General features: G+C 35.4%; 3 protein-coding genes across 3 annotated transcripts; 1 reads left to right on the top strand and 2 right to left on the bottom strand.

The window, feature by feature from the left end:
- Nucleotides 1-1,684: 1,684 nt before the first annotated feature.
- On the bottom strand, nucleotides 1,685-4,030 carry LOC100245775 (protein NRT1/ PTR FAMILY 1.2). The gene is made up of 4 exons (XM_010650504.3): nucleotides 3,916-4,030; nucleotides 3,617-3,834; nucleotides 2,751-3,298; nucleotides 1,685-2,582 (listed from the first exon to the last, which is right to left on the bottom strand). Exons 1-4 carry the CDS (start codon nucleotides 4,028-4,030, stop codon nucleotides 1,685-1,687), a joined length of 1,779 nt encoding a protein of 592 aa, XP_010648806.3.
- Nucleotides 4,031-6,151: 2,121 nt separating this feature from the next.
- On the bottom strand, nucleotides 6,152-8,797 carry LOC100250921 (protein NRT1/ PTR FAMILY 1.1-like). Its single transcript, XM_010650503.3, has 4 exons — nucleotides 8,683-8,797; nucleotides 8,377-8,594; nucleotides 7,324-7,865; nucleotides 6,152-7,046 (listed from the first exon to the last, which is right to left on the bottom strand). The coding sequence occupies exons 1-4, from the start codon at nucleotides 8,795-8,797 to the stop codon at nucleotides 6,152-6,154; spliced, it is 1,770 nt and encodes a 589-aa protein (XP_010648805.1).
- Nucleotides 8,798-11,011: 2,214 nt separating this feature from the next.
- LOC100256065 (aldehyde oxidase GLOX1) lies at nucleotides 11,012-13,264 on the top strand. Its single transcript, XM_059736099.1, has 2 exons — nucleotides 11,012-12,013; nucleotides 12,091-13,264. Exons 1-2 carry the CDS (start codon nucleotides 11,853-11,855, stop codon nucleotides 13,262-13,264), a joined length of 1,335 nt encoding a protein of 444 aa, XP_059592082.1. The 5' UTR covers nucleotides 11,012-11,852.
- The last annotated feature ends 2,637 nt before the right edge of the window (nucleotides 13,265-15,901 follow it).

The following is a 15,901-nucleotide window of genomic DNA, read 5'->3' as shown; positions in this document are numbered from 1 at the left end:
ATGGAAAAGATAGATTTGTATAAGTTAGAAGAAAGTATCCATTTATGACTTTTGATGAAATGTCACTTGAAATGATATAAAAGGAATCTTGGTCCGTCTCTCCACTCATTTTATGTTTGTAAGGTTTTCATCATTCATACAAAAATTTATGGAGTATTTGATAAAACTTAATTTTTGTTACTTAATGATTTAAGTTAATTTAAAGTTAAATTATACTTAAATTGTTGATTTAAAACTTATTACTTAATTCTTACTTTAAGTATTAAGGTTATTTGATAAAATTAACTTAAAACTTATTTTAAATCATTAAATTGACATTTTTACCCTTATAAATTATAACTAGGGCAAAGGAGGTATTAGAGTAGTAAAGGAGATCATAAAAGTAATTAAGACAAATGAAAGTAAAAAGGTAAAATAAACATGTAAATTTAAGAATAAGTTAATTGTTTTTATTTATTATTTAAAGTTGTTTTTTACTTTAAGTCATACTATTAAGTTATTTTATCAAACATTCTTAATACTTAATACCTTAAATTAAGATATTAAGTCACTTTAAATTATTAAGTTAATTTTCAAAACATCTACTTAATATGAGAGAGTAAGCAGAGAAAAGATTCAAGGTGTTAGTACCAATATAAAGTAACAAGGTATTACCAAAACAACTCAACATTGCAAGCAATTTAGTAAGATGCTTTTTATCACAATGACATTTGGTGAATTTTGTAGATCTATTATGATTTATTAAACTATAATTCATAAGATCTTATTTAGCTGAGATTTTAACGGAAATAAAAATGATGAACAAGTACAAAAGCTTGAGAAAACATTTTAATAAAAATAAATGAAATTAGCAAGGAAAGCAACTATTTTTCTGTTAATTCCAGCATGAAAATCTTATAAATACTTTTCAATTTCTAAACATATTTTCATAAGATCTTCTGTCTAAATGCATTTTGTCTTTAATTTTATTAAAGGTAAATCTTAGGAGGTCTAAGATTTCTATCTTTTCGGAGGAAAACAAACACCCAACTATAATGGGTAGAGTATGGGGGTCCGAGGACCACAGTACTCCTTTGGCAAGTGAAAAAGAAAACATTCATCGTCCGTACTATGATGCTGTCTAACGTTGATTGAGAAGTAATGAATGAATAAAGATGCCAAGTGTTTGTTGTGCATAAATTTGAAGAAGCTGCCTACATTAATTTGTCATCATTTTTGTTGTCATCATCTGTAGGATGAAGGCGTTCTACAGGTGGTCCACCCCTCCCTGAACCTCCACATTCTTTCCGGCCCTTGTTTCTTTTCACTTTTTCTTTTGTGATAAAAGAATTGTTCAGAAGCATTTAGTTTTCGAATGGTGGTTGAAGTCTTGGGATCAATAATTGAAACCGGAGTTTGGTCATGGGTTTAGCTCACAAGAGCCTCGTGTTGGGAGAGGGGTTGTTAAGTATGGTAACCCGCACCTCCTAAGAAATGAGCTTTGGTTCTCAAGAATGGTTATCTAGCTAGTTCGCTTATTGCCCCCACTGCCTTTTGGACATGACTATAAAACCATTGAGGGAATCAGCTTGGTTCACTTCTGCATATACAAATGACAAAAAGGAAAAGAACAAAAGCGGAGACATGAGGGAAAGCATCCCAATAGCATTGATAATTTGGTACAGATGAAAGACATGTATACACATCAAGATGAAGGCAAAGCACTATACAGAAATTGATCAACTTCCACCTCACCAGAGAGTTTAGTCTTTTCATCCTCACAAGGTCCATATAACCGACAACAAACAAGAAAGTAAATGAAGTTAATCATACCCAATACAGCAATCAGTCCATAATAATAATCCAAGTGACCTTTATTGAGGTTGCTTGACAACCAGCTTTCCTTCCCTCCTTTGGTTGTGACACTATTCACAACATTCACCAGGAGACTTCCTGCAAAGCTAGATAGAGCCAGTCCAAGTGTGAAAAGAGCCCCTGCCAGGCTTGACATGCTCTTGGGAAACTGAGAGTAATAAAACTCATTCTGCCCAATTCCATTAAAAGCTTCGGCCAGTCCAAGAAGGACATATTGTGGAAGTAGCCACAGTGCAGACATGTTCACTGTGGCAGCAGGTTGGTCTTCTAGTCCTTGTTTAGTGGCAATTCTCCGTCTTATCATTTCAGTTGCTGCTGCCACTGCCATGGCCATGCAAGACAATACCAACCCTATTCCCATTCGAACTTTGGGGCTGAGGCCGCGCAGCTGGCCAGTGTATCTTGCCAATATGGGAACAAGTAGGCAGTCATAAACTGGTAACCATATTGTAAGAGTGATGATTGTGAACACTGAAAATGTCCCTGCTGGGATTTCAAAATTTGGGGTAATATGTCTATCCATGGTGTTTGCTTGGAGAGTGGAAAATGAAGTCTGCTCCATGCTCATTAGGATCATGATACCTGTGGACCATAGGGGAATGACTCTAAGAAGAGATTTGACTGACTCTACTAGTTCCACTGAACAAAGACTCCATGGATTTGAAGTCGACCCATCTGAGTTTAAGTCTCTGTTGGGATCCCTGATTATGCAAGCTTTGTTCAGGCACCTACAAACAGAAATAAAGTAGGGTTTGTGAACCATGGACTCATATTCTTAGTAAAGAAACAGAAACAATGAGATTGTGACCGAGCATTTAATTTCACGAATAATTTAGTATCATGATACCTGAACAAGTCATAAAATAATTGAGTCATGAAGCTGATAATGACTATACCTTAACTCACTAGTTGGAGCAAGGAATTTGGGATCACTGCTGTGATTGTAATATCCAACAGAATCAGTTGGAAGAGTTAGGCATCTGTTCTTAAACGCCACCACTAAAACTTGAACAAATCCAGTAAGCAAGTTCTTGCCAGGCTTCACTCTGATGTAAAGAGACGAGCCAAGGACAAACATGAGAGCAGAGAAGACCATGAGAATTACAGGAACTCCAAACCCGAATTTCCATCCCAAGTGATCTTGAATGTATGCTATAAATGTTAAAGCTATCACTGTTGATACTCCAATGGAAGCATAATACCAATTGAAGAAGCTTTGCAAGACTGTGTCATTATCGGGGTTTTCTTTATTGTCTAATTGGTCTGCACCAAAGGCTATCGAACAAGGTCTGATGCAGCCAGCTCCAACTGAGATTAGCCCAAGAGAAGTGAATAAGACAGCAAGTTGGGCTGGTGTTGCAGAGTTGCAATTATCATTCAATTGGTCACATGGGGGAGGTTTCAACCATGGAATCATGGCAGTTAACCAGAGTAGTGTGATCCCCTGTTGAAACAAAGCAAACTTGAGCAACATTGAAGTTTGAAAATCAAAATGGATGAGGTCTGCTTCTTTTGATTGAAATATTTTTCCAGGAAACAAACAATTTTCAGGTGTATTACCAACAATTATGATGAACAACACCTTAAGATAATGAGGCCTAAAGAAATTATTAAGGACCATTTAGCCTAGGATGAGTTTTCCATTTATTTAAAACTGTTTTTTCCTCAGCAAAAGGCTTCATACATCTTGATGTTTTAACTTCATGAAACAAACAGATTCATACCTAAAAGAAATTTGAAGAAAACCCAGAAGTTTACTTACAAGAAGGCTAGAGAAGGACCCAAAGGCGATGACCCTAAACCGACCCAGGTAAAAATCAGAGAGAAGAGCTCCAAAAACGGCCAAGGATTTGGAAAAAGCAGACCAAGTGAACAAAATGGTTGACCCAGTTGCAGCTTCCATATGATACCCATTCATGAGATAAAATATCATGTTGGGCATTATACCAAACCCTGCAACTTTCTCCAAAGACTGATTCACTGCATCAAAAATCACACAAATAAAAAAACACAGAAAAACAAATGAATGTTTCTGAGCTTACACCCACATATGTTTTTCACCTATAATGAAGGGCATTGTTCTGAAACCACCATATCTTGGCTTTGGAGGTGGATAGCGTGACCTGTTAGGATTTGGAGCGAACCCCATCTGGTCTTCTGCTATTATCTGCTCCATCACAGTAAGAATTTGGAGCTTGCTAAATGGTGAAGTGTTTCACAGCTCTCACCCTCTCTCTTTATTTCTTCGGGAATGTGGGCATTGGGCAGCAGAAGTGGCAGACTCCCAATCACCATTTCCACTCAATTGGTCAATAGAGTGGAGTTTGATCAGAAAATGAAGCTCTTTGTTTATTTCGTCTTGTTTGTCACCCTTTCCAAAGGAAGCAAAAACTGAAAAAGTAAGACTCCACAACTGGTCTCCATTATCAGAGAACTAATTAAAGAACTGTAAAAGGTCCATATTTTAAAATTAAGGAATGGGGCTTGAGATGATTTTCCGCAGATCACTCAGTTATTTAACTGCAATAATGTTTCTTGTTGATGAGGATGAATATAATTTTATTAATGAGATTGAGTATGATTTTTTTTTTTTAAACAAATGTAGTTTCTTAAAGTTTCTCAACTAAGTGATTTGGGGATCCATTTTTCAAATAAACATTTGATGTATTTTCTGGTTGAAAGATAAACGAAGAAAATTTGATAAGTCAAGATGATATTGAACAATAGCTAAATCATTAGTAGGAAATGAGATGTCCATACCGTTGAATATGCGGAAGCTCTTATATCAATTTATTGTACTAACGAAAACTTTAATGCAAATGATGTTAATTTAAGAATATAAAAATAAAACAATCACACAAAGTTACATGACGTGGTTTAGCTAATGAAAGAGAAAATTTTCATTATACAATAAAAAATATTATAAAGGATAGATCAAATATAATTATTGAGTTTTCAAAACATCTCTTATTTCTCCGCTTATATCTATACCATAAACCACAAGCCTCCTGCTCCACTGAGTATCTCTTGTTTTTCATTACATCTCTATTCATCCGGTATAGTTTTCTACAAGTTCATCTCCATCTCATAAGTCATAACCATTTTCGATCTCCTCATAACTTAAAATAAGTATAGAGATATTTCTAACAACTTTCCTAAAGATTTGAGATACTTTCTAACAAATATGAATTTTATTATTTTGAAAATTTTATTTATTTTATTTTTATGAAAATTTGATTTTTATTTTTTATTTAGAAACATCTCTTATTTTGTTTATTTTTAGTAGTGGTGGGCTCCATTACAAAAATCAACAACTGACTTGAATATTAATGTTCCAAAAATGAGCTTCTGAAACGGACTTTGATGCCTTAACATGAAGCCTCGGAAAAAGAAGAAATATATTAAAATTTTGGTTGTTTGAAAAATACATAAAAAAAAATATGTCACTTTGTTTTATTTTTACACTAAATTTATTTTTTTGAAAACATTATATTGAATTTATTTTTGAAAATCCAACTTCACCTTTTACCTTCAAGATTTTTATATTAAACTCATCTATTCAAATGTTGAATTCTACTTGAAATCTAAAATTACAATAATCGACTCGTAATGCCTCCCTTCATTTGCCATGGGAATGAGTTTTTTTTTGTTTTTTTTTCTTAATGTTTATCATTATTCATTCTTTGTATATTTCAAAAAATGAAAATAAAAAACAAAATAAATAAAACCCTTGATCTAACCATATTCAACCTTTTTATTGACAGTTTTGAAAAATCTCTCATAAAATTTTCTAGCATTCTCCAATAAATTTAATTATATAATGATTAAATTAATATAAAACAAAATATATAGCCTTTAGATCTTAGCTTTCATTATAAATCATAAAACGAAGTTCTATAGTTTGATCCAAAAAAAAAATTTGATTCTATTACTTGACAACCCCTAGGTCTCCCTCCCTTTTATATGAAAACCCGGGGCTCGAAACTATGACCCTAGTTTTGATACGAATTTTTTGATTCGGTTTTGATTATTTCATCTAAAAATCAATTGATGTATAATGAGGGTAAGTTAATCTTTTATGATATTTGACCATCGTTGAGTAACTCATCCACTTAACTTAAGAACTACATTGTTGCATCGTAACAGAATTATTCTCTATCATTAGAATTGAATTAATTCAAGTTACATAAAACAAATGATATTGTAGTAAACCAAAAGAGAGAGCACCACAGAAGCATGTCAATCATATATGTATATTTGTAAGTCACTGTCATCCATTAAAAGGAATGTATATAAATCAAGATGAAGGTAAAGCCCTATACTCAATATTAGCTTCTCCCTCATCAGAGATGCCAGGTTTTTCATCCTCAAAAGGCCCATAAGACCAACAACAAACAAGAAAATAAATGATGTTAATCAAACACAAGATGGTAATCAGCCAGTAATAATAATCCAAGTGACCTTTATTAAGGTTGCTTGACAACCAGCTTTCCTTACCACCTTTGCTTGTGACACTATTCACAACATTCACCAGAAGACTTCCCACCAAGTTGGAACCAGCTATCCCAACAGTGAAGAGAGCCACTGCAATGCTTGACATGCTCTTGGAGAACTGGGAATAATAAAACTCAATCTGCCCAATTGCACTAAAAGCCTCGGCGAATCCAAACAGGATGAACTGCGGCAGAAGCCACATTGCAGACATGTTCAATGTGGCAGCTGGTTGCTCATCCAGGCCTTGTTCATTGGCGATTCTCCGTCTCACGCTTTCTGTTATTGCTCCCACAGCCATGGCCACGCAAGAAAGTACCAACCCGATTCCCATTCTGAATTTCATGCTGAGACCACGAGGGCAGCCAGTGTATCTTGCTAGTATGGGAACAAGTACAATGTCATAGATGGGAATCCATATCGTGAGAACGACGACTGTGGACACAGCAAAGGATGCTGCTGGGATTTTAAAATTTGGGGTGAGGTACCGGTCCATGGTGTTTGCTTGGAGTGTGGTAAATGAAGTCTGGCCCATGCTCACTAGGATCATGATGCCTGTGGACCATATGGGGATGAGTCTTAGAAGGGTTTTGAGGGACTCCACTTGTTCCACTGAGCAGATACTCCATGAATTTGGATCTGACCCATCTGAGCTCAAGTCTCTCCCAGGATCTCTGATCATGCAAGCTCTGTTTAGCCACCTAGGTACATAGTAACAAAGCCCATGAAATTCAGGATTTGGGAATGACTTGGTGTCACAAGTAATGTATATACATATCAAGAACAGTGAAATTACTATTAGGAAAAAAAAAATGTAGCTTATAATATACATTTGGTGTCATGTACTCGGAAGATCCAAGAAAACTTTGGTTATCAGCTTCAAGAAAGAAATTAATAGAATCTTAAAGCGACAATTGTCAAGAATGCTAGGTACTAACGACAAATCAGTGATGGCGATAATGCTGATAATGACAATACCTTAATTGATTGGTTGGAGTGAGCTTCTTGTCATGACTATGATGGTAATATTCATCAGAATCACAAGGAGGATTGAGGTGTCTATTCTTGAATGCCACAAAAGGAACTTGAACAAATCCAGTAAACAAGCTCGAGCTCGGCTTCTCTTTGACATAAAGCGAAGAACCAAATAAGAACATGAGGGCAGAGAAGAACATGAGAATTGCAGGAACTCCAAACCCGAAATTCCACCCCAAGTGATCTTGAATGTACACGATAATTGTTAAAGAAATCACTGTTGACATTGCAGAAGAAGCATAGTACCAATTGAAGAAGCTGTCCAAGATCCTCTCGCTATCGGGGTTTTCTTTATCCAATTGGTCTGCACCAAAGGCCATTGAACAAGGTCTGATGCAACCAGCCCCAATTGAAATTAGCCCAAAAGAAGAGAACAGTACTGCAAGTTGGGCTGGTGTTGCAGGGTTGCAATCATCTTTAAATTGTTCACATGGCTGAGGTTTCATCCCTGGAATCACCGCTGTGAACCAGAGTAAAATCATCCCCTATTGAAACAAAGCAAAACTGAGCACCATTAGATTTTGAAAATCAATATCGATGAGCACATGCTTGTCTTGGGAGAAAATGTTTTCAGTTTCCAGAGAAAAGTAAAATTTTGGTTGTTAATAGGAATCGTTCTACCCAATTACACATAAATATGATGAAACAGGTTAACAAAACGAGGCCAAGAGGAAATTATTTCCCCCTCTGGTTGGCTGCTGGGAAAATCTAAGACAAGAAAAGAAATCCAAAGTTTGAATCTTAAATATTTCATTACTTAGAACCAATTTGCATGGTTTAGCGGAGTTTCCCATTTTTAATTCAATTATAAACTGTGAGACTTGGTTTTTATCAGCAACCACATAGAGGGAATTCAGAATTTTGTACCCATTCAAAGGATGGTCCATTCAACTATCTAAAAAAACTCTACACCTCTTCCTCTCCTGCAATTTCCCGGGAAACAAACAGACCATAAAAAAAATACAGAAAATAGAAGAAAACCAGAACTCGACTTACAGTAAGGCTAGAGAAAGACCCGAGAGCGATGACCCTGAACCGACCCAAGTAAGCATCAGAGAGAAAAGCTCCAAAAATGGCCAACGCATGGGTAACAGCAGACCAAATGAACAAAACGTTAGACCCATCTACAGCTTTCATGTTATATCCCCTCATCAAGTATAATATCATGTTGGGCATCAGACCCAAGCTTGAAATTCTCTCAAAAACCTCATTCACTGCAACCAAAAAAAAAAAAAATCACCAAAAATAAAATAAAATTCTGAACTTACTAATCACCTGTGCAGCACCCCTTATAGTGATTACCTATAATGAAGGGCATGGTTCTAAAACCACCAAGTCTTGACTTTGAAGGTTGATGGAGCGGGTTCTTTGGATTTGAAGACAACCCCATCGTATCTTCCGCCCCAATCTGCTCCATCACGGTATGAAGATTGAACTCTGCTGAGTGCTGATGCCTCCGTGTGGAGGAGTCTCTGGGCACCTGAGAATTCTATTAATATTTTCTCCGATACCCACTTCAACTTTCGAATTTGTGCTGCTCAGAAAATCTCACCGACATTATGGATACAGAAAAAAATGAAGAGAGTGATACAGAAGTATGGTCATCTCTCCGAATCATATACATGTGCTGATAGAAAAATGATGCTGCCTGAGTTGTTTCTTTAATTTAGTTTCTTCATAGACTTAATGATATGCAAGATAATTGCATTTTATTAAATAAACAAAATTATTATTTATTTGGAAAAAGTGGATATATTTGGTAGGGTTTAAATTTTTTCTTATAATTAATAATAATTACATGGTATGCATTTTTATAGAAAGTGCAATTTCTATTATTCGTTTCCTTTTAATATTAGAAAAGGTTTTCAAAAAAAAAAAAATTATTATCTCATTATATATCATTATAGAATAAATAGAAACATTTTCTCTGTTTAGAAAATTTATTCAAATATTCAAAAAGAAATCAATATATTTCATCTCATTATTTTTTAATTTACTTGAAAACAATTGATAAAAAATTACAAATCAATTTTTTTATTTTTTTATGTTTTGTTCACCTTCACTTTGTATAATTTTATGTCTTAATTCAGAATAAGTAAGTTGAGAAGATATTGGATTGTAAACGCAAAATCAGTTTTATCAACCGTGTGTTTCGCTTAAAATGACCATTGTTGAGTTTTTATATTTTAAGATTTTGTTTTTAGATAACAATGGATAAAATGTTACAAATCAATTTATTTATTTATTTATTTAATGTTTTGTTCATAGAAGGATAACACTTTGTTTAATTTTATATTTTAATTAAGAATAAATAAGTTGGCAAGATATTGGATTATAAAGTCTGAATCAATTTTGTTCTTGCTTGAAATGATCAAGGTTGAGTTTTAATATTTTAGGGTTCTGTTTTTAAATAGCACAATCACACTTGAGAGGTTTTTTCAAGAGCTTCATCATTAAAACCCTTATAGTTTCTTTTGATTAGTAGATTCTTGAGTGTTGGTGCATTCTATGAACTTCCTTTTTATTAATGGATTTTTTTAGTATTGATGCATTCTTAGGGGTCACATTCATCGTAGAATCATGTTAAAAATCTAGTCTTTTTTTTTTTTTTTCGCTAATATATGCATGTGGTTTTGTTAATAAAAAAAATAATATTTTGCAATTATTTTATAATAAAAGAGAAATGCAAATTAAAAAAAAAAAAGGAAAAGTAAAAAAACAGCTTTATTAAATATTTGAGTTGATTGAATGAGTGGGATGAAGTTGTGAAGAAATAAAGGAAAATAGGGTCAAATTAGAAATTTCATTTTAGTTGATTTTAATTTTATTTGATGGGTAAATGTTCATCAAATAATACAAAATGTTGACATAACTTTATAAGAAACAATTAAGCTACAATGTCACACTCTTGTAAACCATATGGGATTTGAGATTTTCTTCTATGATGATGATGATGATACTTTTAATGATTTTTTTTTCTACTTTGACAAGCACAACAACCTACCTTCCAAATCTATATAAATTTTAAAAAAAATTGTAAAAGTCTAACATTAAAAAATTACATAATTTTAAAAACTAACTTTTTTTTTTTCTTAACAAAGTGATTTGAATAGTTCAAAAAATCCTTTTTTTTTCTTAAAGACTTTTTCTTTGTCCATCGTTCAAATATATATTTTAAATAAAGAAAAAATTTAAAATATTGAAATAATACTTATTAAACTTTATTAAATTTGATTAGTAATAAAATTAGGGCCTTTAAACAAAAAAATAAATATTTATGAAATTATAATACAAATAAATGGAATCAAAGCGTAAAAAAATAACATTAAAATATCGATAAATGAAATCAAAATATAAAAGAATAAAATCAATGTATAAAATTATAATATTTTATGTATGGTACAAACGAAAGCCGTGAAAATCGAATTGTAAATGTGACAGAGCCTAATTGATAGCATCTTTTTGATAAATATTAAAAAAAAAAACATAATTAGATAATTTTAAATTAAACTGATGAAGAGATTCGATTACTACTCATTTTAGTAAAAGTTTGACCCAGTTTACACCAGAAAATAAAAACCACCTTAGAAGTCCAACAACCACCCAAAAGTCCTCCCAAGAGCTAAGAAAATAAGAAGATAGATGAGGAGCAAATGGAATTCTCTTTAGACTGTGAAATGGCCTTCCAATTCCAACCCATTTTTCTTCTCCCTCTTTTCTTCAGCCAATGCTTCACACACCCCATCTTCTCTGGAGATCATACGCCTTTCAAGGGTCCCTTAATAGACCCTTTCATAGCCCTTAATGGGGACAAAAAATATAGTGATGGAAGCAAGGAAAATGGCGGTAAAGGGGAGTACAACGGTGGATGGGAGTTGGTTTCTCATAACTCAGGTGTAATGGCCATGCATATGGTTTTACTTCCTAGAACTAACAAGGTGGTCATGGTTGAGGCCGCAAACTTTGGACCATCCCAAGTTCGACTGTCGAGATGGAAATGTCGTCTTTTTCTAAGAAAACGGGGGATAAATGACGAGGATTGTTGGGCTCATGCCGTAGAATACAACACCAAAACTGCAGCTATCAGGCCTCTCAAGGTGCACTCAATTCAGAATTTTGGTCGTATAATAACTTCGTCTTTTTTTCTTCTTTCGTATCCTTTGTCATATGCATAAGTAGGCATGATAATGGATGAGTTTTTTAGTACCCGTTTTGCCCTATTCTTAGTAGGACGGATTCGGAATATGTTTAAGCATGTTGTATAATTTTCTCTTAAACCCGGAACAAGTTGAGGGAGATTGGGCATTCCCTTATTCCACCATAATAATTTTGCAACTACTAGGCTTCTCATGATCAGATGGTGATGATAATGGATGAGTTTTTTCCAATATCCATCTCGCCTTGTTTTTAGTGTGGGGTAGGCAAAAGGGGTGATTTGCTAATGGTTATACATATGTCTAGCTCATGATCAGATGGTGACCAATGCATGGGGGTCTTCGGGTGGGCTCTCAGCCAATGGGACCCTTGTGCAAGCTGGTGGATGGAGCAGTGGAGCTAGGACTGTTCGATATCTTTCAGGATCCAAGGCCTCTCGCTGGATTGAGTACTCTTGTGCACTTTCCAGAAAAAGATGGTACCATTAATACTTTCAATTACTTTAACTTATAGTTTAATTTCTGCTAATCAATGTATGTATTCTCTTATGATCAGGTATTCAACGCAACATATTTTGCCAAATGGCAGGTTTGTAGTGATCGGTGGACGTCGCATGTTCAATTATGAATTCATCCCTAGACGTAAGAAATCCACTTTCAAGGTTTTCAAACTCACATTCCTAGAACGGACCACCGACGATGTAGAGAACAACCTCTACCCATTTGTTTTCCTTTCCACCGACGGGAATCTCTTTATTTTCGCTAACAACCGTTCGATCTTATTTAACCCGATTACCCATAAGATTATTCGACGCTACCCAATTCTATCTGGTGGGTCAAGAAATTACCCGGCTTCTGGAATGTCAGCTCTTCTCCCCATCCAACTCCGTGACCCGAACCCGAAAGTCATTCGTGCTGAAGTCATCGTCTGTGGTGGTGCGAGGCCCGAGGCGGCGAAGCTAGCTGACAAAGGCGTGTACTTGACTGCACTCCAAGATTGTGGGAGGATGGAAATTACAGCTGCAAATGCCACGTGGACCAAGGAGGTGATGCCAACACCGAGGGTCATGGGAGATATGTTGGTCTTGCCCACGGGAGATCTTCTAATGCTTAATGGAGCCAAGAGGGGCACCTCGGGCTGGAACTTCGCGGATGATCCGAATTATGTGCCCGTGCTTTACAAACCCGATGGCCCGATTACCCAACGGTTCACCGAACTTAAGGCAACATCAATAGCCAGAATGTACCATTCCACATCAGCATTACTGCCAGATGGCACAATCTTAGTGGCTGGTAGTAATACAAAAAATTATTATTTCACTAGGGGCACCAAATACCCGACAGAATTTCGGGTCGAGAAGTTTTACCCACCATATTTGGATCCTCTACGGGTATCGGACCGCCCAAAAATAGAAACAAACTTCAAACGTAAAATGGTAAAATACGGAAAGGGTCTTACAGTAGTCTTTAAGTTGAAAACAATACTAAGGGTGAAATTATCAGACTTGAAGGTGACCATGTATGCTCCACCATTCACTACACATGGATTTTCTATGAACCAAAGGCTTCTAATATTAGCTAAAAGGCAGTTGATTAACACCGGCGGAGGAAGATTTAGGGTTAGTGTGGTGGCGCCACCATCGGCCAAGGTGGCTCCGCCGGGTTATTACCTTATTTTTGTTGTACATCAAGGACTCCCTAGTCCTGGAGTATGGACCAAAATTCATTGAGAAAAAAAGTTTCAAAGTTACTCTTCATGTTTTGTATTTGCCTTATATGTTTGGTTGTATCATATGTAGTTATAGTTGTGTACAATTTTCTGTGATTAAACAAAAATTATGACTTGCAATTGAAACAACAGCAGTCCTGGAGAACCAGATGAACCCAGAAAAAGGAAAATATTAATTAAAAAATACATAAAACATATATATGAGTACCTGATCAAAAGGTAAATAGTGAGAGGTGGAATAGCAGCATTCTTAGCTTCTTTCCCTTAGGTAATAGGATGAACCAGGAGGATGGAATGTGTTATTGTCACTTCATACGAGAAAGATGAAGATCCCCACTGATTACTTTGACACCAAAAGGAAAAGTCTAGCTATTTACAAGTCAATGACTTCATTTTTCCTGTTTCGATAAAAGGTGGGTTCCTCTGGGGTGGCAGGTATTCACCATTAATTTGGCTAAAAGATTTGAAATTTTCGATATTTTCGAAGTTGATTACAACTATCAATGACTAAGCATGTGAAATATGGTATGTTCACAAACTCCCACGCTATATATTATGGCATCCTTTCTGACCAGAGGTGGTGCTCTGAGCCATAACGCATGTTTGTTTTTTACTGTTCCCCTTTCTAAAAGCCTATAAAAGGAAAGTTTGTCCCTTGGAGCTGTTTCAGTAAACTATATGTAATCTTTGTGGGTGTTCCACTAACAAGCGAAACGGGTGGTTTGGCAGGCTTTTAATAATCCCAGGGGCTTTATGAGGAAGCAATTTTCTAAGCTTAAGCTTTGCAAAAACAAAAAAGAAAGAACGAAAGAAAAAAGGGTTTTGCTTTCTTGGTTTTGGGAAAGAATACAATTAACAATTCACTATCTCTTCATGCTTGTGCAGTAGGGGGAATGGGGGTGGTTGGGTAGGGGAGGAGCCAGGAGGTTCAAAAGCTGGAGAGGGTGGTGCTTATGAATAGTGGGTTGTGGGACCTGAGAATGGTTAGTGCATAGTTTCTACTTCTAAGGCATAATTAGACTTAAAGCAGTGATAAAGAGTGAAAGCAAAAGAGATAGCGTCTGCTTGATGGTTCTCCCTTGTGGTTACCTCACTCCACAGTTAAATAATAGAAAAGAAGCCTTCACTTTGTAGGGTTTGCTTGAGAAAGGCAAATGATAGAGCCATGGGGCTCATCTTGGATTCAAATAATGGCACTGAAATACTATTTTTGTGGGGCTTATTTCATCATGTCTTATCATGGTGGACATAGATTACTATTTGAGAGCTTTAAGTGAGATTATTTGAGATTATTTCTAAGAGCTCAAGCAAAATCATTGGTAAGCATATTTTTAGGAATATGAGGTTCTTACCCTGGGCGTCTTATCAATGATTATATAAGGATCTTACTACACCATAGAAAGGTACTTTTGTGGTAGATATCAAAAAGATATCACCGGTGAGATGATGTGATGTGTATATTTTTAAGTATTATGGCTTTGCATTCGAATTTCATACGTTTATATCTTGTAGCTTCATCTAATTTGTTTGTATCATCATAAGAAATTAAGATTTTATCATACTTATTTAATACTGGAAATGAAACTTTTGCCAGGTAACGATTTGGTACATTGTAACTTCTTATGTATGGATTTATTATTTCATATATATGAGAGAAAGAGAGGAGAGAGAGGAGAGAGAGAGAGAGAGAGAGAGAGAGAGTTGCTCACTGCTGGACTGATATTTGAACTGAAATGATTGTATGAAGCCTACCATGGATGCACCCCATACTCTTTTCAGAGGCCCCATTCAATTGAATTTGAACTTCTTCTAGAGGATGAACATCCCTCCCTCCCATGAAATCTGAATTGGCTTGGAAAGGTGAGCACAAATTATTCACCCCTGTGTAATTAGGACAAAAAGAGTAGCTCATCATACACTTCCATTCTATCCAAATGCAATCCTATTACTCCTACCCATGCTGGGAACTTTCTACTTTCCAATATAAAGCAAAGTATTGATAGATTAGGAGCTTCAACCGAGGAGCATTGAACTTTGTGTTTAAAAAAAAAAAAAAAAAAATTATTTTACCCCAATAGCAGTTGCTTTTGTTAGCTTCTTTCGTGCCAGATTAGTGAATAATTACTTCACTTTTATATCTTATCAAAGGAAAAAGGTGCTAATGAATGTCAAACAGCATACCCATGTGAAAAAAATTTGGCTGGAGATTGTACAAAAAGGGTGATTATGTTATCAATTTCCCATATTTCCATATTCTTTTGGTAAAAGACAAAAAATATTCCATTCCTTTCAGTTGGACCGAGTCAAATGGGTCATCCAGATGAGGCTGACAAAAGAAAATTTCACCAAGCCCAATCAACCATGGTCTTGGCACATCCACAAGTTTACAATTCTTGGGTACCATTTGGCTACAATCCGGAGGATTATATACTGGGGTGCAGAAGGCCCCTTTTTTTTCTTGCTTTAGACCGTAGAAATAGTGGCAAAGGAAGGCCAAGTCATGATGAAACCCGCCGCTCAAAAAATGTTCTTTAGCTCTTTATGTATAAAGCACCAAAAGAGTAGAGAAACAAAAGAAAAAAATCGACTGGAAGTTGAGGACAAAGATGAGAGACCTTTAATGGGGTCCTGTCATATA

The sequence above is a fragment of the Vitis vinifera genome, chromosome 4 (assembly GCF_030704535.1).
Source record: "Vitis vinifera cultivar Pinot Noir 40024 chromosome 4, ASM3070453v1".
NCBI classification, from domain to species: Eukaryota; Viridiplantae; Streptophyta; class Magnoliopsida; order Vitales; family Vitaceae; genus Vitis; species Vitis vinifera.
This window is presented reverse-complemented; position numbering and strand designations above follow the sequence as displayed.

Bases quoted from the DNA above. Each gene is read 5' to 3' on its own strand.
- LOC100245775 (XM_010650504.3), bottom strand. From the start codon at position 4,030: ATGGAGCAGATAATAGCAGAAGACCAGATGGGGTTCGCTCCAAATCCT. The intron at 3,299-3,616 runs GTAAGTAAACTT...TTGTTTCAACAG, and splicing joins GGTCCTTCTCTAGCCTTCTT to GGGATCACACTACTCTGGTT. The intron at 2,583-2,750 runs GTATAGTCATTA...TTCTGTTTGTAG, and splicing joins GCTCCAACTAGTGAGTTAAG to GTGCCTGAACAAAGCTTGCA.
- LOC100250921 (XM_010650503.3), bottom strand. From the start codon at position 8,797: ATGGAGCAGATTGGGGCGGAAGATACGATGGGGTTGTCTTCAAATCCA. The intron at 7,866-8,376 runs GTAAGTCGAGTT...TTGTTTCAATAG, and splicing joins GGTCTTTCTCTAGCCTTACT to GGGATGATTTTACTCTGGTT. The intron at 7,047-7,323 runs GTATTGTCATTA...CTATGTACCTAG, and splicing joins ACTCCAACCAATCAATTAAG to GTGGCTAAACAGAGCTTGCA.
- LOC100256065 (XM_059736099.1), top strand. From the start codon at position 11,853: ATGGTGACCAATGCATGGGGGTCTTCGGGTGGGCTCTCAGCCAATGGG. The intron at 12,014-12,090 runs GTACCATTAATA...TCTTATGATCAG, and splicing joins GCACTTTCCAGAAAAAGATG to GTATTCAACGCAACATATTT.